At 36.6% G+C, this 24,307-nt stretch overlaps 1 protein-coding gene and 1 non-coding gene across 15 annotated transcripts in view; both read right to left on the bottom strand.

The window, feature by feature from the left end:
* The window catches only part of ADGRL2 (adhesion G protein-coupled receptor L2), a 206,292-nt gene that overhangs the window by 153,843 nt on the left and 28,142 nt on the right, over positions 1–24,307 (bottom strand). For all 14 annotated transcript variants that reach the window (XM_062191614.1, XM_062191619.1, XM_062191617.1 and 11 more), the window contains exon 2: positions 14,984–15,156. In XM_062191614.1, coding sequence (XP_062047598.1) covers positions 14,984–15,056 — 73 coding nt within the window. In that variant the 5' untranslated portion in view covers positions 15,057–15,156. The remainder of the gene's footprint in view (positions 1–14,983; positions 15,157–24,307) is intronic.
* On the bottom strand, positions 1,503–1,659 carry LOC133761296 (small nucleolar RNA SNORA62/SNORA6 family). The gene has a single exon (XR_009866099.1). It is a non-coding gene; the product is annotated as a small nucleolar RNA SNORA62/SNORA6 family (small nucleolar RNA).

Raw genomic sequence — 24,307 nt, 5'->3', positions numbered from 1 at the left:
AAAAACAACATGGTAAATCAGACATCTATATGGCAACGTTAAATAGAGAGAAAATATGAAATACTGACTGCCATCATATACCCATAGTCACACACCTGCAAATTTACATGGCATTTTAGACTCCCCTAACAATCAACTTTAATATTAGAAGCTATAAATAAACATTTTCATGGTAACAATAAAATCATTAAGAAGATATTGACCAAAAAAGTAATGGTTTTGAGGTGCAAAATACTACTATAAAACACCATTACATATTATGCAGATAAAATTTCCTCATTATATTTACATTGAGACCACAGGATTTTCTGATTATAGTCACCAAAAGCAAGAATTCACAAGACAACATCACAAGAATTTCCTAAATGACTCGAGATACTATTTTTTTAAACGTATGCTTTCATAATCATTTGTCTTCCAAAACAGTTTCTAAAACCATGGAAAACATGGTTGGAAAATATGGTCAGCTGGTGCATCGGTGCATTTCTAGGGGGTCAATATTGTGGCACAGTGAGGTTAAGCCACCACCTGGGACACAGGCAACCTTTACCGTCTCCGTTTCAGGTCCCGGACGCTCCCCCTCTGACTCACTAGCTCCCTGCTATTGTGCCTGGGAAAAGCAGAAAAGGGCCAAAATTCTTGGGCCCCTGAATCCACGTGAGAGATTGGAATAGATTTCTAGGCTCCTAACTTCCACCTGGCCCCTGGACATTGTGGCCATTCTGGGAGTAAACCAGTGGATGAAGTGCTCGATTTCTCTCTGTAACTCTTCCCAATAAACAAATCTTAAAAAAAAATTAAAACGGAAAGAAGCTCTACATTCAGGGAGAAGAAGCCAACAGCAAGAACTTAGGTGTGGGTTATCACCATACAGATAACTAAAACAACTATCAAAATCAGTAACTAGGGTTTGCTACAATTAACTCTTAAAGTATACTAAAAGTATATAGTTATTAGTCCTAAACACTGTTTCCCCCAGCTACATACTGTACATGCATCATCACCTGTTTGCTTTCATTATTAATAAACTCATGATACAGTTTTTAGGCGATTAAACCACAGCCCCATGATGAAGTATATCTTTAAAATGTTGGTTTGGTGCTAAGTATCCTTGAGTGTATTTTTCAACTAATTCTGAGTGCCTAAGCAATGTGAAAAACACAGAAATAAACTGTCCTTGATCTCAAGGAATTCACTGAAACACAAAAGGAAGGTAGAGGGTCACCAGGTAAAACCACCACTACCACTACCTCACGGGGAAAAAAACTATCTATAAATTGCTCTGTCCACTAACACTGTACTTTCTCAGTTACATTAGCCATCTTTCAAGAGCTTAATAACCACTTTGGCTAGTGGCTTACTATACTGGACTACTATATAAATTCAGAGGGTTCCCATTTATATGAACAATCCTATAGGCATAAGCTTTTGAAAAGAACAAAAAAGTATTTAATAAGAATAAGCAAACTCACTGGCGTTGGTGTTTTTGTTTTTGTTTCCATACTTGTAGCAAGTATCACTATCCAACTCCACTCATTGGGTCAGGGACCCTTGTGGTGTCAGCGAGAAACTTGCCTCTCATGTAGCACACTACCTACACTTGCGAGTTCATGGGCCATATTCAGTGGCCTCCAACTCCAAGCTCTAACAATGTGCACAACTGGCATTGTTTTTAAGAGGCAGTTAAATAGCATAGGTTGGCGGAAGCCATGGAAGGAAAAAGCCCACTTTGAAGGTTAAGGTCCGTGAATTTTAAGCCTCACCTTTTAGTTTTGTTTTATTCGGTGAAGAACTGGTCATAGACCTGACAGGATGAAACGAAATAAAGAAAATTTAAGTATGAAAGGATGATAACTAACAGATAGTAGATGTTCAAAAACTCAAAGAGGAAAAGGGGGAGGGAAGGAGGGAAGGAGGGAGGATAAAGAGGATTTAAAGAGGTGCTGAGGGGATAAGAGAGAAACCGGAGCTGCTGGCTCTTAACTCTGCTCACTAGAATAGACTATTCTCAGACAGAGGTAAGACCCCAGTGAAATGTTTTGGTTAAGCCTCAAAATGGTCTGTTGATGTTAGTAAGTGCTACTTTTCTTTCCTTTACCTCAGCAGATAAAGGAACCTAAGCCGCATCTACCCTGAGCCAGTAATTAAGTCATAAGGTAGCTTTCAGTCTGGCAAAGGTGTTCAGAATTCCTGTGGGCTCTTGTAGTGGGGAAAAGGAGCCTTTAGAGTGGGTGAGTTAAATACCGAGTCTATGCACTGACTGTTTGCATGTGCAAAACACAGCATCTGTCCTTGCACTTCTTGGTGTGTAATATTTCAGTCTGTGCCTGTGTCTCTGATCTGTCTTCAACCAAAATACATCAGAAAACACAGAAGTGAAGAAGTGCTCGTCATTTAGGTTATTGATTTGTACTTCTCTTTCAAACCTATTATTAAAAGCTACCAAACTGAGTATCAGAGATTACAAGGCAAATATAGGAAGGTGTCCACCGTGACAAATTTGTCCTTATCTTGAAAGTCTATAAACACTTTACAAAAATATGCAATATTAAAACACGCAATCTTAAGATATATTTATATAGTTATCAGTATTACAATGAAGACCATAATATTATTTTAAATTAAACTCAGTTTAATCTTTTGCTTTAATGAAACTACTAGAAACAATTGTTTGGACCATGTCAGAAGGGTTTCAATTTTACATCATTACGTTTTTAACTTGCCTAATCAGTCGAACAAAAGTACTTTATGTGAAATGATTCTTTTAGTTGCCTTAGCTACAAATCCCTGCAGGATCCTATAATTGAAATCTACTCACGTAAGTTAGGAATAATTAGGGCCCCAAATTAAGCCAAACACAAAGTTAATTCAAATAGTCAGCTGCTGTCATTTAAATGGTTACGGGGTTTTATTGTTGCTTAACATTTCTGAATGCTTTTAAATATACTGTGTTCTTCTAGTCTGTATTTAGCATTTTAGTACAAGCAGAAATGGGATCAAGAAGGAAAAAAGATTCACCAGCCTTTAAAATGAAGTCGCACCTATACCCAGGCTTTTGTCACTAAAGGGTTTCCACTCAATCTTTGCTATCAATTAGCAACACTGCTGAAAGAGTGGGAAGGCAGCTCTCAAAGGCAAGCTTTCTGGGAAATAAAGCAGGGTCACAGAATCTACAGTGATTGTCACTACCGCAACAAAAGTAAGAGCTTTGGAAAGCTATTAGGGATGGTCTCTATTTACTTAAAATCTAAAACAAAGCAAAGGATTAAAGGAGCTTCCTGTAGTAAGCAAACTACAGAGAAAAGATAAAGTACAAAACCCATACCTAAAGAAGGCATGCCTTTTAACTATTTTAATAATGACTGATAATCAGTGTGAAGTGATAACTAAATACAGTAAAAGTTAACTTATTTTTATAATTATTACAGGTTTTCAGATTTCTAGCAATCCTCCTAAGCAATACCTGGTACCTCAAAAGAGAAATTTTGCTATAAAAGTTATGCTTGTGGCTGTAAACATGGGAAGATTATTTGAAAGATGCAGAATTACCAAGACTGGTCTTTCTATGTTATCAAATTATCATTACAAAACAAAGTCAATCTTACTATAGCCTTTAATTTGAAACAGTAATGAACAAAGAAAACTTTGAAATAAATTATCTTTTGATAATCCCCATTAAATAATCCTATGTAATCTGAGTCTTTTAAAATATATTTTAAATATTCTTCACCAACAATATTTTTCACTTTGTGTTACTATGTGGGGGAAAACTGTTGAAATCTTTACTTAATATATACTAAACTGACCTCCTGTATATAAAGAGAATTGAAAATGAATCTTGATATGAATGGAAGGGGAGAGGGAGCGGGAAAGGGGAGGGTTGCGGGTGGGAGGAAAGTTATGGGGGGGGGGGGGAGCCATTGTAATCCATAAACTGTACTTTGGAAATCTATATTCATTAAATAAAAGTTTAAAAAATAAATAAATAAATAAATATTCTTCGGTGATAGTGCCACAAGATAGAAAAATCTATCAATGATCTGAGGCTAAATATAAAATTCTACATAAAGCAATATTGTCAGTAGAGTTTGAGACAGTCCTTTGCAGCCCTCAATTTCTTCATTGTAAAGTGACAAAAAAATCCATGCTGCTAATCCCTAAATTGTGATTCCAAGCCAAAAAATAAAAATGAAAATATTTTGCCCTCAAGGATACGGACATAAAATCATTTTGTTGGCTAGAAAAAGCTGAAGAAATTAAAGAAATAAATGAAGGAATAAATGTGAATTTGCAAGGTGTATTATCGTAAAATTAAAATAATTTTTATCAGTAAAACATCTGACAGCAAACGCAAAAGTAGATTATGTGCACTAGTAAGAAAAAACAGTATTTCCACTATAAAGAATAAATTATGTATAACACTAAAAAATAGAAAAATCACTGCATGACTTTGGCAGGATCAGAAAAGTTATTAAAATACTGTGTATTTGATAAAGAAAAAATGGGAAACAAATCTTTCTTCAATAGAATGCATACAAAACAGGAGTCAAAGTGTAACAAAACATAAAAATATTCAGTAAAGTTTCAAAAGTAGCTTTGTTTCTTTAATGAAATGGGTTATAACACTGAAAGTGATTTATTTCTATATTTCAACTACGTTGCTTGGGTTAGAAACCAGCCTCAATTTGCAATAGTGAAATTACTGTTAGGCAAAGCCTGACTTTCTGGACTAAACATTTTGAGAACCAAACTCCCTGATATCAACGCCCTCTTAGAGCAGCACCCTCAGCTTCACCTGGGAGCAGGCTCTCATGCCCTCCCAGGTCACTAGATCAGAAGCTTCCCTTTAACAAGATCCTCAAGTGATTTCCCTGTGCATTAAATTTGGGGGAGCACTGTCCTAGATAAGTAAGATTTTTCAGATCCGGTCTTTTCCTAGGTCTTCCTCTCTCTGCATCCTAATATGCATCCCCTCCCTTCCGGGATGAGCTTGCCTGTCCTTGCACTGGACCCCATTTCCTTTCCTTCTGCCAGAAAAATAATTCAAGTGTCTAACATACCAAGTAAAAGGAACCAAAAAAGGAAAATTATCAAAAATATTATTCTTAAACATTGAAACATACTGAACCTATACCGCCTGCACCCTTCACTTTACTTGGCAGCTTTGATTATCACCAAACACCAATTCACCACAGCATTCTACCATAGTGGCCCCCAGCCACTAGCACCAGCAATGGCTCTTGGCCCTTCTATTAATGTAACTTAAGTCCCTGACTCTTATAAACATATGATATTGCCTCTAAATGTGAATACTGGCCTATCTAGCACCCAGGTTAGATCAAGAAAACTCAGAAAGGTGAAAAAGAACTAATGATTAATACAAACACATCAATTAAATACAAAGAAATGAGTACAAGGGAATAGTAGGAAGTATCCTACGAACTAACAATATAAATCAGAATTTTATTTAATTTCTTATTTATATTAACCACTTGTGAAAACAAAACTCTGTTCTGTTTAATCCCTCTATTTTTTCCAAGAAATTCCTTATGTGCCTTGACACTACAGAATTCCTAAAATGCAAACTTTATCTTCACTATGGGTATTTAAATCATTCTCCCTCTCTCTCTTTCTCTCTCTCTCTGCTATACAAATATAGCAAAAAATATTCTTTAGAAATAAACTATATTCTCTCCCTAACTCTGCCTTTCAAATAAATAAATCTTTAAAAAAAAAAAAAAACTTTGTTAAGCAGACTAGATTCAAAAGTAAAATATTTAGGTAAAGAAGGATAACTGAAATAAGAAAAACAGTGACATTTTCATTCACAGTTCAATCTGTATGGAGATAAAAGTTTTTGTCTTTTTTCTAGAATTTTCCTTTTTGATTTTTTTTATTATAGTCCATACCCATTTTGAATTTGGGCATGTCCCAATTCCAACTACTTTGTTAATTAAAATTTTATTTACACCACTTGACTATTAGCTCACTTGATTTTAAATTAAATGACTGAAATCCTTAGTTCTCACCTTATAATAAAGTTGGTTCTTGACAGATTAAAAAGTTAAATGAAAACATCTGAGAGCTACAGGAAAATGCAAGTGAATTAATATTAAAGTGGGAAAAACACATGAGATTTTTTAAGCATAACAATAATAGAGGATTTCGTAAAAATAGATATACATCAAAAAGTAAAGAAAGGGAACAAGTAAAACAAACATAAAATTTGGGTAACTGTTTAACTAACGTTACATTGTAATTTCTCTTGTGTTAAGCATCTTCATAACAAAATCCAAGTAGTATAAATTAAACTTAATGTCAAACTAGACTACATCAATTAATTTTAAAATATTAGAGAAGCAGTAAGAAAAATTGGCAAAAATGCTACAAAAATATTTGTCTCAGAATTATAATCAGCCATTAAAATAAATCTTCAAAAAATGTTTTTCTCACAATTAACCCCAAAATTATTAATTTATAATAAAATACCTTTTTAACATATCAGATGGACTTTTTTTTTTTATTTAGAATCAATGTTAATAAAGTACCTAGGCATTGAGGCTCTTACACTGGTAACCAATATGAGCACTAGATCAACACTTCAGAAGCACCACTGAAAATATTTACACGGAAAATGGTCTACATCTCTGTTACAATAACCAGAATCTAGAATTCCAGCTTGAGGACATAGCAAGATGTGAAGCTGCAAATGTATATAAATAAATATTTATTTTACTATATTTGAAATAAATTAATACAAATGGCTAGTAAGTAGAGTAAGAGGTCTAAATAATTTTTAGTATATATATGATAAACTATAATGCAGCTGTGAAAAACTCTATATAAAAATATAATAGCACACTAAAACAGCTTATGATAATATAAAGCAAAAAATCTTCACATCAGAATATCTGTAGATGAAGAAAGTAATTTTGTTTTTATATAGAATTTTGTTGTCTGTAATATCAAGTATATGTAAAAAAAAAAGAAATATGTCCTCATTATCCAAGGTAATAGAATTATGAATAATTTTAAATTATCTTAATTTTTTTATTTCCTATCTTTTCTCATGAAGATGTATTACATTCAACATCAGAAGGAAAAACACCACTTTTAAGAAAAATAAGCCCTCAAAGCAAGAATTATGGCAGACATAAAAGTCAAACTCAGGAGACTCTCATGTTGATAAGAGAGATTATAAATGTTGTTTTTGCTTTCCTGAAGCGCCAATATGGAATTCCCTTCTCAGCTTTACGTTTTAGCCAAGAGATCCCAAGGCCGGGACTAGGTATTCTCAAGGAATCGTTTCTGTCAAGTTGACAAAAGGAGTTCAGGAACAGGGCTGAAAGATGTCATGAGATATTCACTAATCCACACTGATGTCTAATACATGTAGCTTACATGGCTGTCATATGTCATTCTCTGTCATGCAGAGGAGGAGAAAAGAAAATAAAGAATACCACAGGGTACCCAGCATATGTTTCAGTAGACACTCCCTCAGTAACACGGCAGCAGTCTGCTTTTCAAGACTGACGAGGCTCTATGTTAATACTAAGATGTGTTCAGTCATTTACATTATCTTATTCTCTAATACCACAACCTAAAATTGTGTTTATTAGAAAGTGAAAAAGTATATTAATCCAAAAACTAAAGCAAGAGCTTCATCAAAGCAGAAATGAATAATGACTAATTAACAGAATTACAGTTCCTCAAATTAAGGTGCTTGAAATGCCTCCTGCACTTTTAATTAGGCTACCTTTAATACACTATTGATTCTTTCAAAATACAACTGTGATAAATGCCTAATATGCATGTAAAATCGCTATTTCTAAAATGTACTCGAGCACAGACAAGCTAATAACCTCTTTCTTTTTAGCAAATTATTATTTTATATCATTTATTTATTAAATATGTGATCCTACCTCTTCCACCAAAAAATGGAAGTTTACGAAAATTGTATAGCCAAGCAACATAATGCTATTCAAGTCTTTGGGGATGCTGCTGTGGGGAATACAATTATTTGGCAAACTTTTCCACCAATATTAGACACACTGGTCAATCAGCAGATTGCAGATAAACAAACCTTTTCCACTACTGGAAAAGTCACAAGAGTAGGAGAAAAAGTAGAAAGAAAAAAAAAATCAACATTCGAGCACTTAACCTCAATGTTTATTTATGAGACATGGCATATCATGACACTGAATATTAGTATATAAGATGTCAAAAATATAATTCAAATTAACTTTTTTAAATATGCCAATATAACCTGTTATACTCAGTTTCAATTTTCACAACTTTGAATCACATGCAAAACAATATTAACCTTGTTCCTGAATGCCAGTAGTAATACTATAAGGCATTTGGTGTTTTGCAGGAAGCAAGGTCATGCAGTTTGTAAGTGGCATTAATATTTGTATTTTTAAAACTAAAATACATCATTACCCATGGACGAGAAATCTGCTCCAATCAAATTACATTATACACATAAAAGACAATGAAGAATATTTAAAGCATCCTAAAAGCAATATAGTTAAGCACTTTCTTCAGAAGTAAAATCCTATCATTCTACACTAAATATATAAATAAAATTTTTGTAAAGAATGCATTGTTTTGAATGGATGCTAATTTACATAATTTGTTAATTTAAAAAATAAAGTTACATTTTCTATGCAGCGAGCACGGATATACAATTCCTATTAATTTAATGGGAGTTGTGACTCCCATTAAGTTTAATAGGAGTCATACAGTCAAATCCCTATGTACCTTGCTGAAAATTTACCTCATAGACTTCAACTAATCAAATATACTGAAATGAACAAAGTAGTCAATTTTGCTAGACTGGGAAATCTAACGTTCCCCACAGTAAGTCAATGTAATGTTATCATAGCAATGGCAATGTACTTACTTCCAACAAGAACAAGAACAAGGGTACCAAAACAGAAGACAAATAGAAGCAAGAGTTTAGGGGCTCTACTAAACACAGCCCAAGAAGCCTGAACTGAGGAATAAAAAGCAATCCGAAAAGGTACAGACGCTATCTCCCAGGAAACAACTGGTCACTAACATTTAAATAACATCAAATCAAATCATAATTGCCTCCCAGAAATACTTTTAATAAGCTCCACTGCATCTGTGCCCATGCACTCCTAACCCTCCTCACTTCAACTTCCCACACATACAACACTGAGCTGGTTTTGAAAAAGTGATGCTGAGCAGCACACCATGGGCATTGCTCTAGAGTATGTCAGAAACGCTAAGGCTTGTGCGGCCGGCATCGTGCGGCAGGTGAAGCTGCAGCTTGCAGAAGCCAGCATCCTCTATCAGAGTGCCAGAAGGCAGCAGAGGACAGCTCAACTGCTTGGGCCCTTGGCACGCACATGGGAGACCTGGATGGAGTTCCTGGCTCTTGGCTTCATCCTGGCCCAGCTTCACCCATGGCAGCCAATTGGGAAGTGAACCTGTGACTGAAGATTTCTCTCTCTGTGTCTCTCTGTCATTCTGCCTTTCAATAAATAAATCTTTAAAAAAAGAGAGAGAGGAAGAAACGATAATGTTCAGACCTCATCCTGACCTCCAGGTCATTCTGCTGTGCTCCAGGCGCTGCATGGAATGCCTACATTCTATCTCAGAGTGCCTGGGTTTCTGCCCAAGCTTCTCCACTGCCCATTCCAGCTTCCTCCCAACATGCACCCTAGGAAACAACAGGTGATGGCTCAAGTACCTGGGTCCCTACCAGGCACCTGGGACACCTGATCGTATTCCAGGCTCCTGGCTTCCACCTGGCCCAGCCCCGGTTGTTGTGGCATTTGGGGATGAATGGAATCTCTGTCTCTTTCTCTGTGCCTCTGCCTTCCAAATAAAATGAGAAGTTATAAAATTTGAGAATGACTGCGAAACTGTATTCTACATCCATTCTGTTCTCTCACCATAGAACTTCTGCCCTCAAGCACCATGCTGACCATTGCCTTTATAACTAGATTATTCTGCTTATATGGAGACACAGCTCTAGCATCATCTTCCTTTGCCACTGGAAGATTTTCCAGACACACACATTCACCCCCTGTCCCAGTGCCTGAGTGAACACATCACCAGGGCTCTATCACTGTCATTACAGGCACTTTCTGTTCCCTCACCATGAAGACTATGACCCTCTTCAAAGGTTTATGTTTTTATGTGATGGACATAGACTTGAGTGCCTACTATAAACCAAGCTTGTTCCACACACTTGAACACATAAATGAACAACAAAAAAATTCCTGCCTTGTCATGCTAACATACTATGTATTTGCATGTGCATATAGAAACATATATATATATATATACACAACATGCATGTATGTATCTCATTACATATGTGGAAGAAATTTTTAAAAGGGAATGAGTGTAGCAGTCTGAATTATTTAATTCTCCAATTATTTAATTCTCCAATATTTGGAGAATCAAGTTATATTTCTTCCACAGATACAAATCACCCTGGAAGACATATTTATATGCCAAATCCAGCATTTTTCTAGTTCATGTTTAACCCCTAGATCTAGATCATGTTTAACCCCATGTCTGTAGTGAAAAGACCCTGTAGATGCACACCACTTTTCAGTATCTCAAAAGTCAAGGCAAAATGTGCTAAGAAATGTACATTCAAAACAGGCAAGATACTATTTATATAACTATGCTCTTTAATTTCCTTGATTTATCTACAAAAAAAGTATAACCCTGTATCTGGCATATGTGGCATTTATACCTGGTATAACATTTTTCTTTGGAAGGAGGATAAGCAACAATGTAACTTGAGCTAATGAACTGAAATTTTCATGAATGAAGTCTAATTATGTACTCATTAGATGAAGAACTCAAACTGAAATCTGTATTACCAACTTTGCTGAAGAACTACTATTATTTGTCACTTGTCATTTGAGCAAGCCTTTATACAGCTGACGTATGCTTGCCAGTGCTCTATTATACAGTGTAATTTAATTCTCTAGGGCACAAAAACTCAATTCTCTTTCCTACTTACTGATACATGATTCCACAGTGGGTTACTGTGCTTATACGGGGCAAAATAGAGCACACCAGTTTCTCAACACACCTGAGCCTTCGCAGGGGATCAGGTAAGTTCTCTAGGAACAGAATCAATTGTAGAAAAATCTACAAAATATTCTCAAAGTTTGGTCTTAATAGAACCATTATTTATTCTAGACAAATTTTTAATTTTCAAAAAAAAATGGAAGGAGAGATTTTTTAAGAATCAATAAAACATATTTCCTATTTTTACAAAAACACATTTTAATGGGTAAGATTTGATTCTTTTTTTTTTTCTTTACAGGCAGAGTGGACAATGAGAGAGAGAGAGACAGAGAGAAAGGTCCGAAGGCAGGAGCCAGATGCTTATCCTGGTCTCCTGTGGGGTGCAGGGCCCAAGGACTTGGGCCATCTTCTACTGCACTCCCGGCCATAGCAGAGAGCTGGCCTGGAATCCGAGGGGCAACCGGCACAGAATCCGGCGCCCTGACTGGGACTAGAACCTGGTGTGCCTGCACTGCTAGGCAGAGGATTAGCCTATTGAGCCATGGTGCCGGCCCAAGATTTGATTCTTAAAAAGCAACTTAACAATGTAGAGATACAGTTAAATTCATTCTAATAACTAAACCTTTATATAATTCGCTTTAACTCATGTTAAAACATTAAAAATGCCTAGTGACTTGCTCTTTAATATGCATACAAATTAGACATATACGGGAACTTCGGAAAGTTTATGGAAAAATGGAACTGAAAGATATTTTCTTTGCTCTTGGACTTTTTCAAGTACACTCCTATTTACCAGGTTCATCTGAACAAAGAAGTATTTCTACCAAATCTAAAACTTCATCTCTCTTTTGTGGGAATGAAATTTAAAATTCTATGAGGCCTTTAAAATCATATTCCAAGATAAAACTCCACAGAAGAAAAGAAAGCTCTAAAAAGGAAGGCACAGGCCATCATTATTCTATAATACAGTGACTTGTTTTGTCTTTCTATTGAAAATTTTGATTATTTTCTATTATGTAAAAATCTTAATGTCTGGTTTCTGTTGAGAAGTCAGCAGCCTGGAAAAACCACCTTAAATACTGGTATAGAATTCACGGGTCCTCTGGCAATGACTTGTCTGTCACAGACCTCAAATGTTGCACTCAAGTTACTTCATCTGCTTGTCCTGCTAAGTACTTCATGTCTCAAACCCTGCACAAGACCACATGCTCCTTAAGAGTACCTGCATCTTGTGTGCATTTCTGAATACTGATGACCTGGCTCCTTAGCCAGGAGGAAAGAGAGAGGAAACCACATAGGAAATCTTATCTGAGCTATCCTCAAGGACCTGATACAAAAAGAACTCTTATTACTACTTCCAAAACTTTGGCAAATTTAAAATTATTCTGAAATAAGCTGTTAAAAAAAGATAGGAACTCTTCCCTTTAAGCTTTCCCACAATAATCAGGCAAAGGTTCAGAAGAAACTTAATGGCTGAACAGTTAATTTATATCTCCCTTCCTACGCTATCATATCTAACGTTGATTGGTTTCTCCATAGGTGTTCACAGATCATTATCAGGTTTCTGGCGATAAAGGACTATCAAGTCATGGAAAACTTTTTTAAGGCACACTCATGTGATGCTGGATCAATGTTCTGACAGTGTGCTTTAACTGTGTACACTCTTAGAACCAGCAGTATGGGTTCCTCCTAGGTTTTTTATACCCGTAGGAGGGAATTGCTTCAAAAGCAGCACCCCTTGGCCTAATGTGCCAAAATGAGTTTCTCCTAACAGCAGATATGAATCCTGACCCGATAGGTGACATTAGAAATAAAACTACAGTATCTCATGAAAAAGTCTGTGTTTGCTATTCCCCTGCTGGGTTAAGCTACTGTGCCAGCAATGTGGTTTCTATCTTGATTAGAAAATTTTTTATTATTGGACTAATGAGCCATTGGTCCACACCTGGAATCTTTTTTAAATGTATGAAAACACTGAAACATAACAGTAGGAATTCAGTAGTTTTTCCCCCAAAAAACAGATAAAAAATTATACATTATACACAGATTTTCATAATAATCCAAGCCAGATATTCACATTATTAAACTTAGTTCCTGCTCCTAGTTTATCATTACACTACAATTTATTCTGACATGGCAGACTTTCATTTTAGATTTGACGTATCTTCAATTCTAAAGTGAACAGAACTGTCATTAGACAATAAAATATTAACCCATTTGTGACGTTCAAGTGTGACAAATTTAAATGAAGATTATTTACTTCTGAATACAAAAATTCTTATTTTAAAATATATCTAAATCTGTCATTTACTTAAATTTTATTTTTAAATTATATCAATATACTAAATGTAGGGGACTGGGAGAATAATGAGAACTTGATTAAACAATTTTGTAACAAGCAATTCAAATACAATTCTTTGGGTTGAATTAAGATGATAACAATTTGGGGGCTGGTGCTGTGGCGCAGTGGGTTAATGCCCTAGCCTGAAGTGTAGGCATCCCATATGGGTGTGGGTTTGAGACCTCGCTGCTCCACTTCTGATCCAGCTCTCTGCTATGGCCTGGGAAAGCAGTAGAAGATGGCCCAAGTCCTTGGGCCCCTGCACCCACATGGGAGACCCGGAGGAAGCTCCTGGCTTCGGATCGGCAGAGCACCAGCCGTTGAGGCCAGCTGGGGGCTGAACCAGTGGATGGAGGACCTCTCTTCTCTCTCTGCGTAATTCTGACTTTCAAATAAATAAATCTTTAAAAAAATAACAATTTGAAGTTTATTACAAAGATAATAGAATGATAAGCTTTTATTTATTAGTGCACAGTAGCTTATTTTTCTCCACCTATCATTTTATTAAAAGGTATAAATGAGATCATTTAAAAATACATATAAAATCTATTTTAAAATTCTAAAATATTTTTTCAATAATATTTAACTGGGACCAAAATTAAAATGCATCATATTTTATATATATTTATCAGTGGTTTTATATTCTTCAGATTTTACTAGGTTAATATATTTTAAGGAATCAGATACTGGGAAATCCATATACTAATTAATAATTGATACTTCCAATTATTTCATCAAGCCTCAAAAGTGTACATACTATTTGAGAAATCAGGTCTAGGCCCGATATTTGGCTTAGCCGCTGGGTTCTCCCACTCCAGATTCCAGCTTCCTGCTAATGCATACTCCTGGGAGGCAGCAGGTGACAGCTCAAGTAATTGGATCCCTGTTACTCTTGTGGGAGTTTTAGATGATAGAGTTCCTGGCTCCCAGCTCCATCCTGGCCCAGCCCAGCAGTTGTAGGCATTTGGGGTGTGAACCAGTAGATGCAAGTCTGACTCTGACTCTCAAAAAAAAAAACCTTACAAAAAAAGTCTCTTCAAAAACACTCACTGTTGTTTCTAACTTAACAGCAACTGTGCTAAAGAAAAATCCCATACCTCTTTTTTAAGTAGAAACTGTCATATTAATTATCCTACAAATTGATACTGCAAGCAACATATGTAGTTAAAGATATAGATAACAATGAAAAGGAAGTATTATAAAAAATAAGCTCTTCTAGAAGACACCAAAAAACTTTGAGTTTTACAACTGTGATCATACTCAAACAAATACAACAAACAGTGAAAACAGTTAACACAAAATACTTTCCATCTAACTGTAACAAATATAATCAATAAATATAAAATACATACCCCAAAATTTCACTAAATTCCTCTTAGGAGTATTTAAAATGAGTACATTCTACAAATTTGTGTAAGATATGAATTTACACATCCAGCACTTTCTAAATCATACAGCTATATGATTAAAAATCATTCAACAACTTAAAAAATGCAATATCCAGGAAACCTTTTAAATATCTATTCCTAAAACTAAAGTAACATTCTAGCCATTTCCTTCTATAGAGTACATAAAGTTCTCTTGAATTTAAAAAACAAAGTTTTAACTCCATCTTACCTTCTGTATTCGATAAGAAGCTGATTATAATGATAAACCACAGACTTCGCATTCTGCAACCAGAAGACACCATTATTGATCCCTTTAAATATTTTCTTTGTATTCCTTAATGAATCTAGTTATAAATGCCCAGCTTCATCGAACCCAGCAGTCTGCATCATTGATCCTCATATCTGAAAAACAAACAAATCCATCATTTACTCTTTGGTCCTGCAATGTCACAAAAAATGCAAAAATAACAAGTCTGTCTCCCTCCCTCTATTCCTCCCCTGAGCACAAAATATAGAATATATTTTAATTCTATATCCAACACAGAGGCCGCTCCTATACCTACCTAAATGATACTTCACATTCTAGAAGGTCAAAGCTCAAAAAATATTTACAGAAAACTACAACATACAAATTTTAGAAAAACATGAAAATCTTACAAAGTTGTTCTAGAATTACACCTTTCTCTCCATTACATATGTTAACACTAGCTTTAGCACACAATACCTCTAAATAAAATGTTATGAATACATATACCTTTTTCATTTCCAGTGACAGTAATAGCAACATCATCTATTATTTTATCTAGTTGCCTTAAAAGATACATTGAGTCTTTTCCACAATGAAACAATGAAGACTTTTCTACAAAGGTGTACTATTCTAACCTATGAGTATACTTTCATTTATGCAGCAAAGGTATTCAAAAATGCCACCTTCCTCAACAACATATGTTAAATTGTTACTTTTCTAACTGCTTGTTATACAGAGAGGGCAGTTTAATAAAGTGATGGTCTCATAACTATTTGACCTTTAAGTCTCAGATTTCATGTATTTTTTTCTTACAGCAAAGTACAACTTAAGATCAAACCTTCATTCATTCCTGAGTCCACTGGACCCAAATAAAAATCCCTAGCCCCTAATAACTGTACCAATGAGGTCACAGCACTATTAAATCTAGGGGAGAGAGGCCAGCATTATGACACAGGTTAAGCCACTGCCTGGACACCTGCATTCCCTATCGGAGAGCTGGTTCAATACTGCACTTCCAGTCCAGCTTCCTGCTGCTGCGCCTGGGAGAGCATTAGATCATGGCCCAAGTACTTGGATCCCTGCCACACACATGAGTATTCCAGGCTCCTGGCTGCTGCCTGGCCCACCCTTAACTGCAACAGGCATTTGAGGAGCAAACCAGAAGATGGAAGCTCTCTGTCACTCTGCCTCACAAGTAAACAAATACATCTTAAAAAACAAAACAAAACAAAACAAAAAACAACTGAGGAGGGAATGGCAACAATTCAGAGCCTTCAGTCAATGCTAATGTTGGCTAGATCATACAGATTGAATTCTCCACAGGGAAGACGGAATGAACACTTCAGTACTATGACTTCAAGTGTTTCATGGTCCCTAGGATAACATGACACGAGGTCATTTGCTGGGCGCTATCCAAGAGTTTTTCTTCTTTCCAGAGTAGTGTAAACACCTTATGATGAACACAAAGTGAGGCACTTCTCAAATATACTTCCAGCCCTACAGCCCTTGAGGGTACGGAAATTACAAAGTTTTCCTTTGGTTGCCAGCACTGTGGTATGGTAGGTTAAGCATCCTCCTGTGGAGCCAGCATCCCATATGGCTGCGTCCCACTGCTCTACCTCTGATTCAGCTCCCTGCTTATGGCCTGGGAAAGAGGTGGAAGATAGCCCAACTACTTGGGCCAATGCAACCCATGTGGCAGACCCGCAAGAAGCTCCTGGCTCCTGGCTTCAGAATGGCCTAGCTCTGACAGTTACAGCCATTTGGGGAGTGAGCCAGCAGATGGAAGATCTCTCTCCCTCTCTCTCCCCCTCTGTCTGTCTGTCTGTAACTCTGCTCCTCAAATAAATAACTCTTAAAAAAAAAAAAAGGTTTTTCTTTAAAATTACATTTTATGGTTCCCTCACGTGAGGTTCTTGTTATTTTCTTCTGAGTAACAATCTCGCCAACTTTGCTCAAGCCACACTTAAGGAGTTACAACTAAAGAGTTTTATAAAGAGAGGGGACTGGCTATTACCCATTCTGAGTTATATATGAAACTTAAACAAACCCTTTATAATTTAGATGCTGTCACTAAAGCATAAAGAAAATTAAGAAAACAAAATTTTCCTAATAAGTTTGATATCTCTTTCACATTATGTGAACTACTTTGCATTTGCTACACGCTTCATGTGTCATATGGGATTCTATTAGCAGCTCAGTTCACTATAATGTAATTTCAATAGAAAAGCCGTCAGATACTAAATGGTTTGGAACAGTTATCACGCTCTAAGGGCACTATCTTGCCTTATCAACAAACATGCCACAAAGAGTATAAAAAATTAACCTAAAGATACTATCTCATATTTAAATAGAAGGGTCCATAAGACTCACAGACGAAACCAGCAAGGTATTTCTGTAATTAGCAGTCGGTTTGCTCATGCACATAGTTCTAGAGATATCCCTCCATGACTCGTCATCAGCGTTTAAGAATTATGATGGTTTTCTGCAATTCTGACAGCACTTCACAGGCTGCTCCATCCAAAGTAACAGAACAAAAATGAAGAGCAACCAGCTTCCTCTTTTGATTGCCAAAAACACAAAAAGAATGATACATCAAAAATTAATCTGATGGAACCACAAGGTATACATCCCTACAGAACTGGCTGATCGCTCTGCTCATTTTTCACTCTGAGCTCCCAGACTGGTAGAGAGACAAAACCTGTTTACAAGTGCTGCGGCAACGTGCCTGCCTTACAACTGCTCAAGCTATTTTATATTAAACATAAAGAAAAGTCAGATAATTTCATGGCCTGTCACATGCATAATGCCAAGCAATGAAAAATGTCTTATACTCTGTCCAATGATCTAATCAAGAAATTAGAAACATTTTAAGGTGCAGATGAGGTACATTAATTGCTGCAAGTAAAATTAAATCAGACTTTGGCCTGCGCCATATTCAAGGCAGTACTTCTGACGGTCCAAGTTTTATTTGTAATGGGTACTCTGATTTCAATGAGCTAATGCCCACAGGCAGCTTGCCCACATGCACAACTCTTGAACACGTTTCCACTTTCTTAAAGCAATCCAAGATCAGCCTGTCCTCGGTCACCCGCTATTTGAAAGAGTCCTTGTTTGTGGGAAGAAAGGGAAGGAAGAACTCAAGGACTGATGACTGCCTTGTAGGAAACAGCAGCCAAGATAGGAAAACCTCTGTTGGTGAGGGGGAAAGGAGGAGGAAACCACACAACCAGGAACTCTACATTGTGGTCTTTGGCCAGGGCAGACTACTTCTTGAACAGCTTTATGTACTAAAATTCACAGCATTCTTAGTGTTTGAGAATATAATACACAATTTAAAAACTACACTCCAGTAGATTATAAGAAAGTACAATCGCTGTTTCTGACAAACAACAGGTTCTGGAATGTATAAACCCAGGGCTTCTTTTATGCAAATAAAGCTTAAGTATAACTGGTGCTAAACTAAAAAATGGCACTTTTATTTTTTTATCATTCCTCAATGTATCGCCTTCACCTCAAATAAAATTATCTCCAGAAGTTCAAACTTTTAACCTAAGGCAAAATATTTTACTGCTGTGATACAAATGAAAAACAATTCTTTATTTAACTGTCAATGAAAATTAAAATACTTAGCAAACCACAACCAGCTAAGAATAGAATGAATAAACAATCAAATATGACGAAAATTCCAAGAAAGTGTTACAAAAGCAGCTAGCACACCTGCAAAGAACAGCTCAGTGAGAGTGCCTCACTAAGCAAAACAAAAGCCAGGAACAGATCCACAAAAGGGCCACTACATATCTTCTCAACAAACAGAAAATTAATAACCTATCTGTCTTCAGATTTTGGAAAACCTTTTCCCAAGAATGCTTAGCATCAAGTGAGGGCAGAACTAGAGGTTAACAGCATGGTAACAGTTCATTTCTTAGAAAACAGAGAAGCAGCATATTTCTACTTAAACTACAAATGACTATGATTTTTAAAACTCCAAGCCATTTATTCTACCTCTGCTGTTTTTCTTACCTTTCAAATACAATTCATCCCAATCTTGTTTCTAGAAACCTCAAACCACTCTCTACCAAGCCTGCCATGGTTTTTTTTAGAACTAAGTATCCTATTACTCTGTCATGTAAAAAGTCAATTAATGCATCATTACTACCAACCTTCCAAAGCCTAACAGTGACTTCCAGGAATATGCTTCAGCGCTGCCTATATCCTACCAGCCCTCCCTGTACACTACTTACACTGTACAGTCAGCTGTAATCTTTCAGAGAGTAACCTGCTTATATTTATTAGCTGCATTACATACCTCGTGCCTGAAACTGTCAGCAAAATTATTTAAAAGGAAAATACCACTAACCAGTTTTCAGTGACACATTTATGTTAAATTACCAGGAAATCACAGTTAGCTTAATTATGAGGTGTTTGTTTAGACAATATAGAAAAAATACATCTCTTTTATTGATGTGCATCAATAAAAAATACAGCATGTTTTCAATTAATAAGAAAACTAAATTTAAAATTTTCTAAAACTAGTTAATTAAAGTGGATATTCCACCAAAAGTAAAGCTACCATAAAGATTCATTTCTAAAATCTTACATCTGATTTCTACTCAAGGACACGGATATCAAATCCAAAACAACTATAAGCCTGAAGAGAAAAGAGAACCAAGCGCAAGAACTACCAAAGTCATCCACCCTTGTTACCATGCAAGAAAGCTGCACAACATGAAGCTCTGTGTACGCCTGATTTTATGTGCTAAATGTGTATCTCCTCTAAATAAGAACTAAAGATAGCTTCATAAAATCTGTATTTCTGATCTTACTTGCACAATAAAAATATGATCATTAAGATACAGAATGCCCTTGTCAAAGGAAAGTGCTTTTCTCTATTTTACCAAAACAAACAAAAAGACCTAACTAACATCAGTCTGCTCCCATGCAAATGCTAAGAAAATTAAAAAATAAATTACAATTTAATTTTAACTTAGCTGAAATTCTCAGTAGTCACGTTTCAGACATATTTTCTGTGTGATCCTCATACAGGCTAGAATTTCTACTTCTTGTTAACACTCCAGAAAACACCATAGCCCCTGGCAGGCCTTCCTTCAGTAACTGAGCTTAGGTAAAACCTGGCTATTGTTAATCAGAAAGGCTTTCTTAGGATAGGGGCTGGGGCTGACAATGCTGAGGGCGATTCTAAAACCACATGGTCAACCATTAATCACTACCCTCTGGGATCTCAGTTCTGCAGACACTGGTGTCAAGTCTAGAGGGCTCTAACTCAACTATGCTAAAGTCCCCTTACCATTCATACCTGGTCTTACCCTTTACTGAAACGTTTTGTTGTGAAAGAAGAAATTCTCCTATGAGAAGGCTTACAGGAGCAGAAAGAAGAGTTCAGGAAAGCTCCTAGTGAATTACATCCGCTTTGTGCTGTACTACCCAGGAGCCATGCTGAGCATGCACAGCTTGTAGAAGTAGACACCAGAGGCAGTGTCCAGAGCAGCCTGCCACTCTTCTTTAAAACCCATCCAGTTGAAATAGTACAAAAAAAATAGCTGTCATTTTCTCTTCAAAATTCTCACTTGCTTATTTTTATTTGAAAGAGGACAAGAGAAAGATGAGACCCCTATCTGCTGGCTAACCCCTCAAATACCTTTAATAGCAGGGGCTGTGCAAGGCCAAAGTCATGAAACAGAAACTCAATCTGGGTCTCCCACATGGGTGGCAGGGATCCAAATATTTGAGCCATCTCCTGCTGCCTCCCAGGGTGCACGTAACCAGAAAGAATTGAAATCAGAGCTTCACGGGAACCTGGGTACAGCAATATGAGATACGGGCACCCAAGCAAAGTCTATGCCAAATGTCTGCGCCACCTAGCATTTTTAAGCCAATGTAAGGGACATTTTATGACTGAACGTGAACTTGCAAATGATCTTTCAGAAGAAATGTAAACAAAGTTACATACCCAGTTCAAAATATTCCCTTACATATCATGAAAATTTGATGCCTTCCCCAACTTTCATACTAAAAATATTATCCCTCGTTTTAAGACTGTATCGTCTCTTGACTAGCTAGTAGTCTAGAAATTAAAAGCAGAAGACCAGTATTAAAGGGGCCAGCACTGTGGTGCAGTGGGTTAAAACCGTGGCCTGCAGCGCTGGCATCCCATATGGGTGCCGGTTCGAGTCCAGGCTGTTCCCCTTCTAATTCAGCTCTCTGCTAGTGAGAAAAGCAGTGGAAGATGACCCAAGTGCTTGGGACTCTGCTACCCACTTGGGAGACATGGAAGAAACTCCTGGCTTCAGTCTGGCCCAACTCCTATCATTGTGGCCATTTGGAGAGTGAACTAGTGGATAGAAGATCGATCTCTCTATCTCTCTCCTCACGCTTTCTCTCTCTATCTCTCAGTAACTCTTTCAAATAAAGAAATCTTAAAAAAAAAAAAATTAGAAATCTGAGGCTGAGAGAGGAACAAGAAGTAGATTAAAATTATTCAGCCAGTTAAGAGGCAGAGATTCTAATTAAGGCTAATGATAAAGTCCTGTTTTCATTATTCATCAAATTATTAATGTCAACAAGTATTTACTGAGCAGCTATTATGTGCAAAGTACTGAAGAACAAATGCCTTGTCTTCAAGGAAACTATATTCTAGCTCAAAGATAACTTATCCTAGAAAATTCTAGTTGCTTGCCATGTACTAAGGTTCCCAAAATATAGCTAAACTACAGTGACAAACTAAATATTTATTTCAAGTAACTGTAACAATCCTGAAAAATCTACAATATCTCCTTTTTACCTTAAAATGAGATAATTTAACCTATTCAAGGACATAACCACATGTTCTAAAATCACTAATGCAACTAAGTAAATCACATATAAACTTACTTTTAAATTATCTTTTCCTTTAGAATAAAAAAAAGTAGGGCCGGCACCGTAGCTCAACAGGCTAATCCTCCGCCTAGCGGCGCCGGCATACCAGGTTCTAGTCCCAGTCGGGGTGCCAGATTCTGTCCCGGTTGCCCCTCTTCCAGGCCAGCTCTCTGCTATGGCCTGGGAGTGCAGTGGAGGATGGCCCAAGTGCTTGGGCCCTGCACCCCACGGGAGACCAGGAGAAGCATCTGACTCCTGGCTTCGGATCAGTGCGGTGCACCAGCCGTGGCCATTGGAGGGTGAACCAACGGCAAAGGAAGACCCTTCTCTCTGTCTATCTCTCACTGTCCACTCTGTCAAAAATAAATAAATAAATAAATAAAAGTAGAAACGAAGTCATTTTGGCATTATGAAAATGATGAAATAATCAAAGAATAATGAGTTGATTTTCAAGATGTTTACATGAGCAAAACTAACACCCTTAGGTAATCATAAATTTAACTTATTTTGTATTTCCAGTTGAGTTACCTTAATCGCAATCATTTATATTGCTATTTAAAGTGCTTACAATTTTGTTATCAATTAAGAAATTATTCTAGACTGATAAATCTTGTCAACCAAACTACCTGAGAAGTCGCTCATAACAAGTCAGAAAAAAACACATGAATATTTCTTCCAATATAACTAGGAATGAATCTTAATACTCAAGGAACGGGTACTCTAAAGTTAAGATCTCTCAACTAAGTATTAACCGTGTTTAGACAAATACAGAAGAAAAATTCAAAGCAGCTTGTAAAATGCAATTGTATAAATGGCTTAACTGCACTGAATCCTTTGTTCATAAATCATTGTTACTAGCCATTCCTTGAATCAATATTCAAATTCCCTCTTGGTCTATATATACAACCACTAAATGAAATAATAATGAACCAAGATCTGCTGTATATTAGATCATCAATATCACCATCAGAGGGTTCTTAGAGATAATGAGGTAATCTGAGTAAAATATGTCAAATGATATGAAAAATAAAAATGAAAAATAAACCATAAAAATACACAGTGAGAAATTGAAGAAAACTTTGTGAAATTTACAAAGTTCCCTTTTGTAATCAATAAACAATATAATTCATTTGCACATTGTATCTATATATATATATATATGTCAACCTATAAATAGTTACATGTATAGAGCTATCTAACTTTCATTTCTTATACTTTAAAGTGAAGTTGGGGTGGGCTCTTGGCATAGCATGGTTTTCTTGTTTTGTTTCGTTTTGTCACTTTTTTTGGCATAGCCGTTAACACACCATTTGGGAGGTACACAGTCTGTAACAGAGTGCTAGGTTCCAGTCCCAGCATGACTCCTCATTCAAGCTTCTTGCCAGTTACACCCCAGGAGGCAGCAGGTGATGGCTCAAGCAGTAAGGTCCCTGCCACCCCTGTGGGAGACCCAGGTTGAGTTCCCAGCTCAAGTTTCCAGTTCCTGGCTCTGGCCTGGCCCAGCCCTAGCTGTGCCAGCATCTGTGGAGTAAAACAACAAATAAATAGGTATCTCGGCCTGTCTGTATTTCTCCTACTCCCTCCATCTTTGCCTTCCAAGTAAATGGTAAATCCTTTAAAAAGGAGGCTATATTAGCACTATAACTGCACATGAACCAATTCAAGTCAGAATGTCTAGAATACCTCCTAGATATTTTTAATACTGGGTACTGAAATAAATGTAATCTACTCATTTTTTTCACTTTACATATTAAATGGTACTGGGTTAGGTTCCAAAGGGATTATCAAAAAGGTTAAGGTATAACTGCCATCATCAAAAAGTTAATAACCTTATTTTTTTAAATAAATTCAAGTTCTTTATTTTATGCACAACGAGCTAGTATGACTTTCTACAGTGCTGATGTCTTGTAGAATACCATTCAAGGAGAATGACTGAGCCCAGCTTAATGAAGCCCATATTCTTTTCGTACTGACGGAAACATTGGCAGCACATGTTAGGCCCGTATTTCCGGGTCAGGCCGTGTGGGTCTGAACAGATGGCAAGAGGGGAAGCCTGGCAGAATTTTCGCGGGTGGCTCCAGTAGAGCTACTGGTGGTGACCCATCTTGCTTTCAGGAGTGCAATGAAGCAAAAGGCGTTATTAACCTTTAGGCAGAAATAAAGTAGAAAATGACCAATATCCAAAATAGGCATTAAAGAGTGACTAACTTCTGAAAACATAAATGTATTTCACACTGAAATAATACGAGGAGAAGTTTCCTTGAGACAAGTACCTTGCTCAACTCAAGTCAAGTCATACTAATGAAAAAAGAGTTCAAGACATTTATCAACAGTACACTCTACATTCTGAGTTGCCCTGCCACTCACTGTGAGGCCTGGGACAATTCATAAGATGTCAAGTTCAACAACCACACAGAAGGTTACAAATCG

Source organism: Lepus europaeus, chromosome 5 (genome assembly GCF_033115175.1).
Source record: "Lepus europaeus isolate LE1 chromosome 5, mLepTim1.pri, whole genome shotgun sequence".
In the NCBI taxonomy this organism is placed as follows: domain Eukaryota; kingdom Metazoa; phylum Chordata; class Mammalia; order Lagomorpha; family Leporidae; genus Lepus; species Lepus europaeus.
This window is presented reverse-complemented; position numbering and strand designations above follow the sequence as displayed.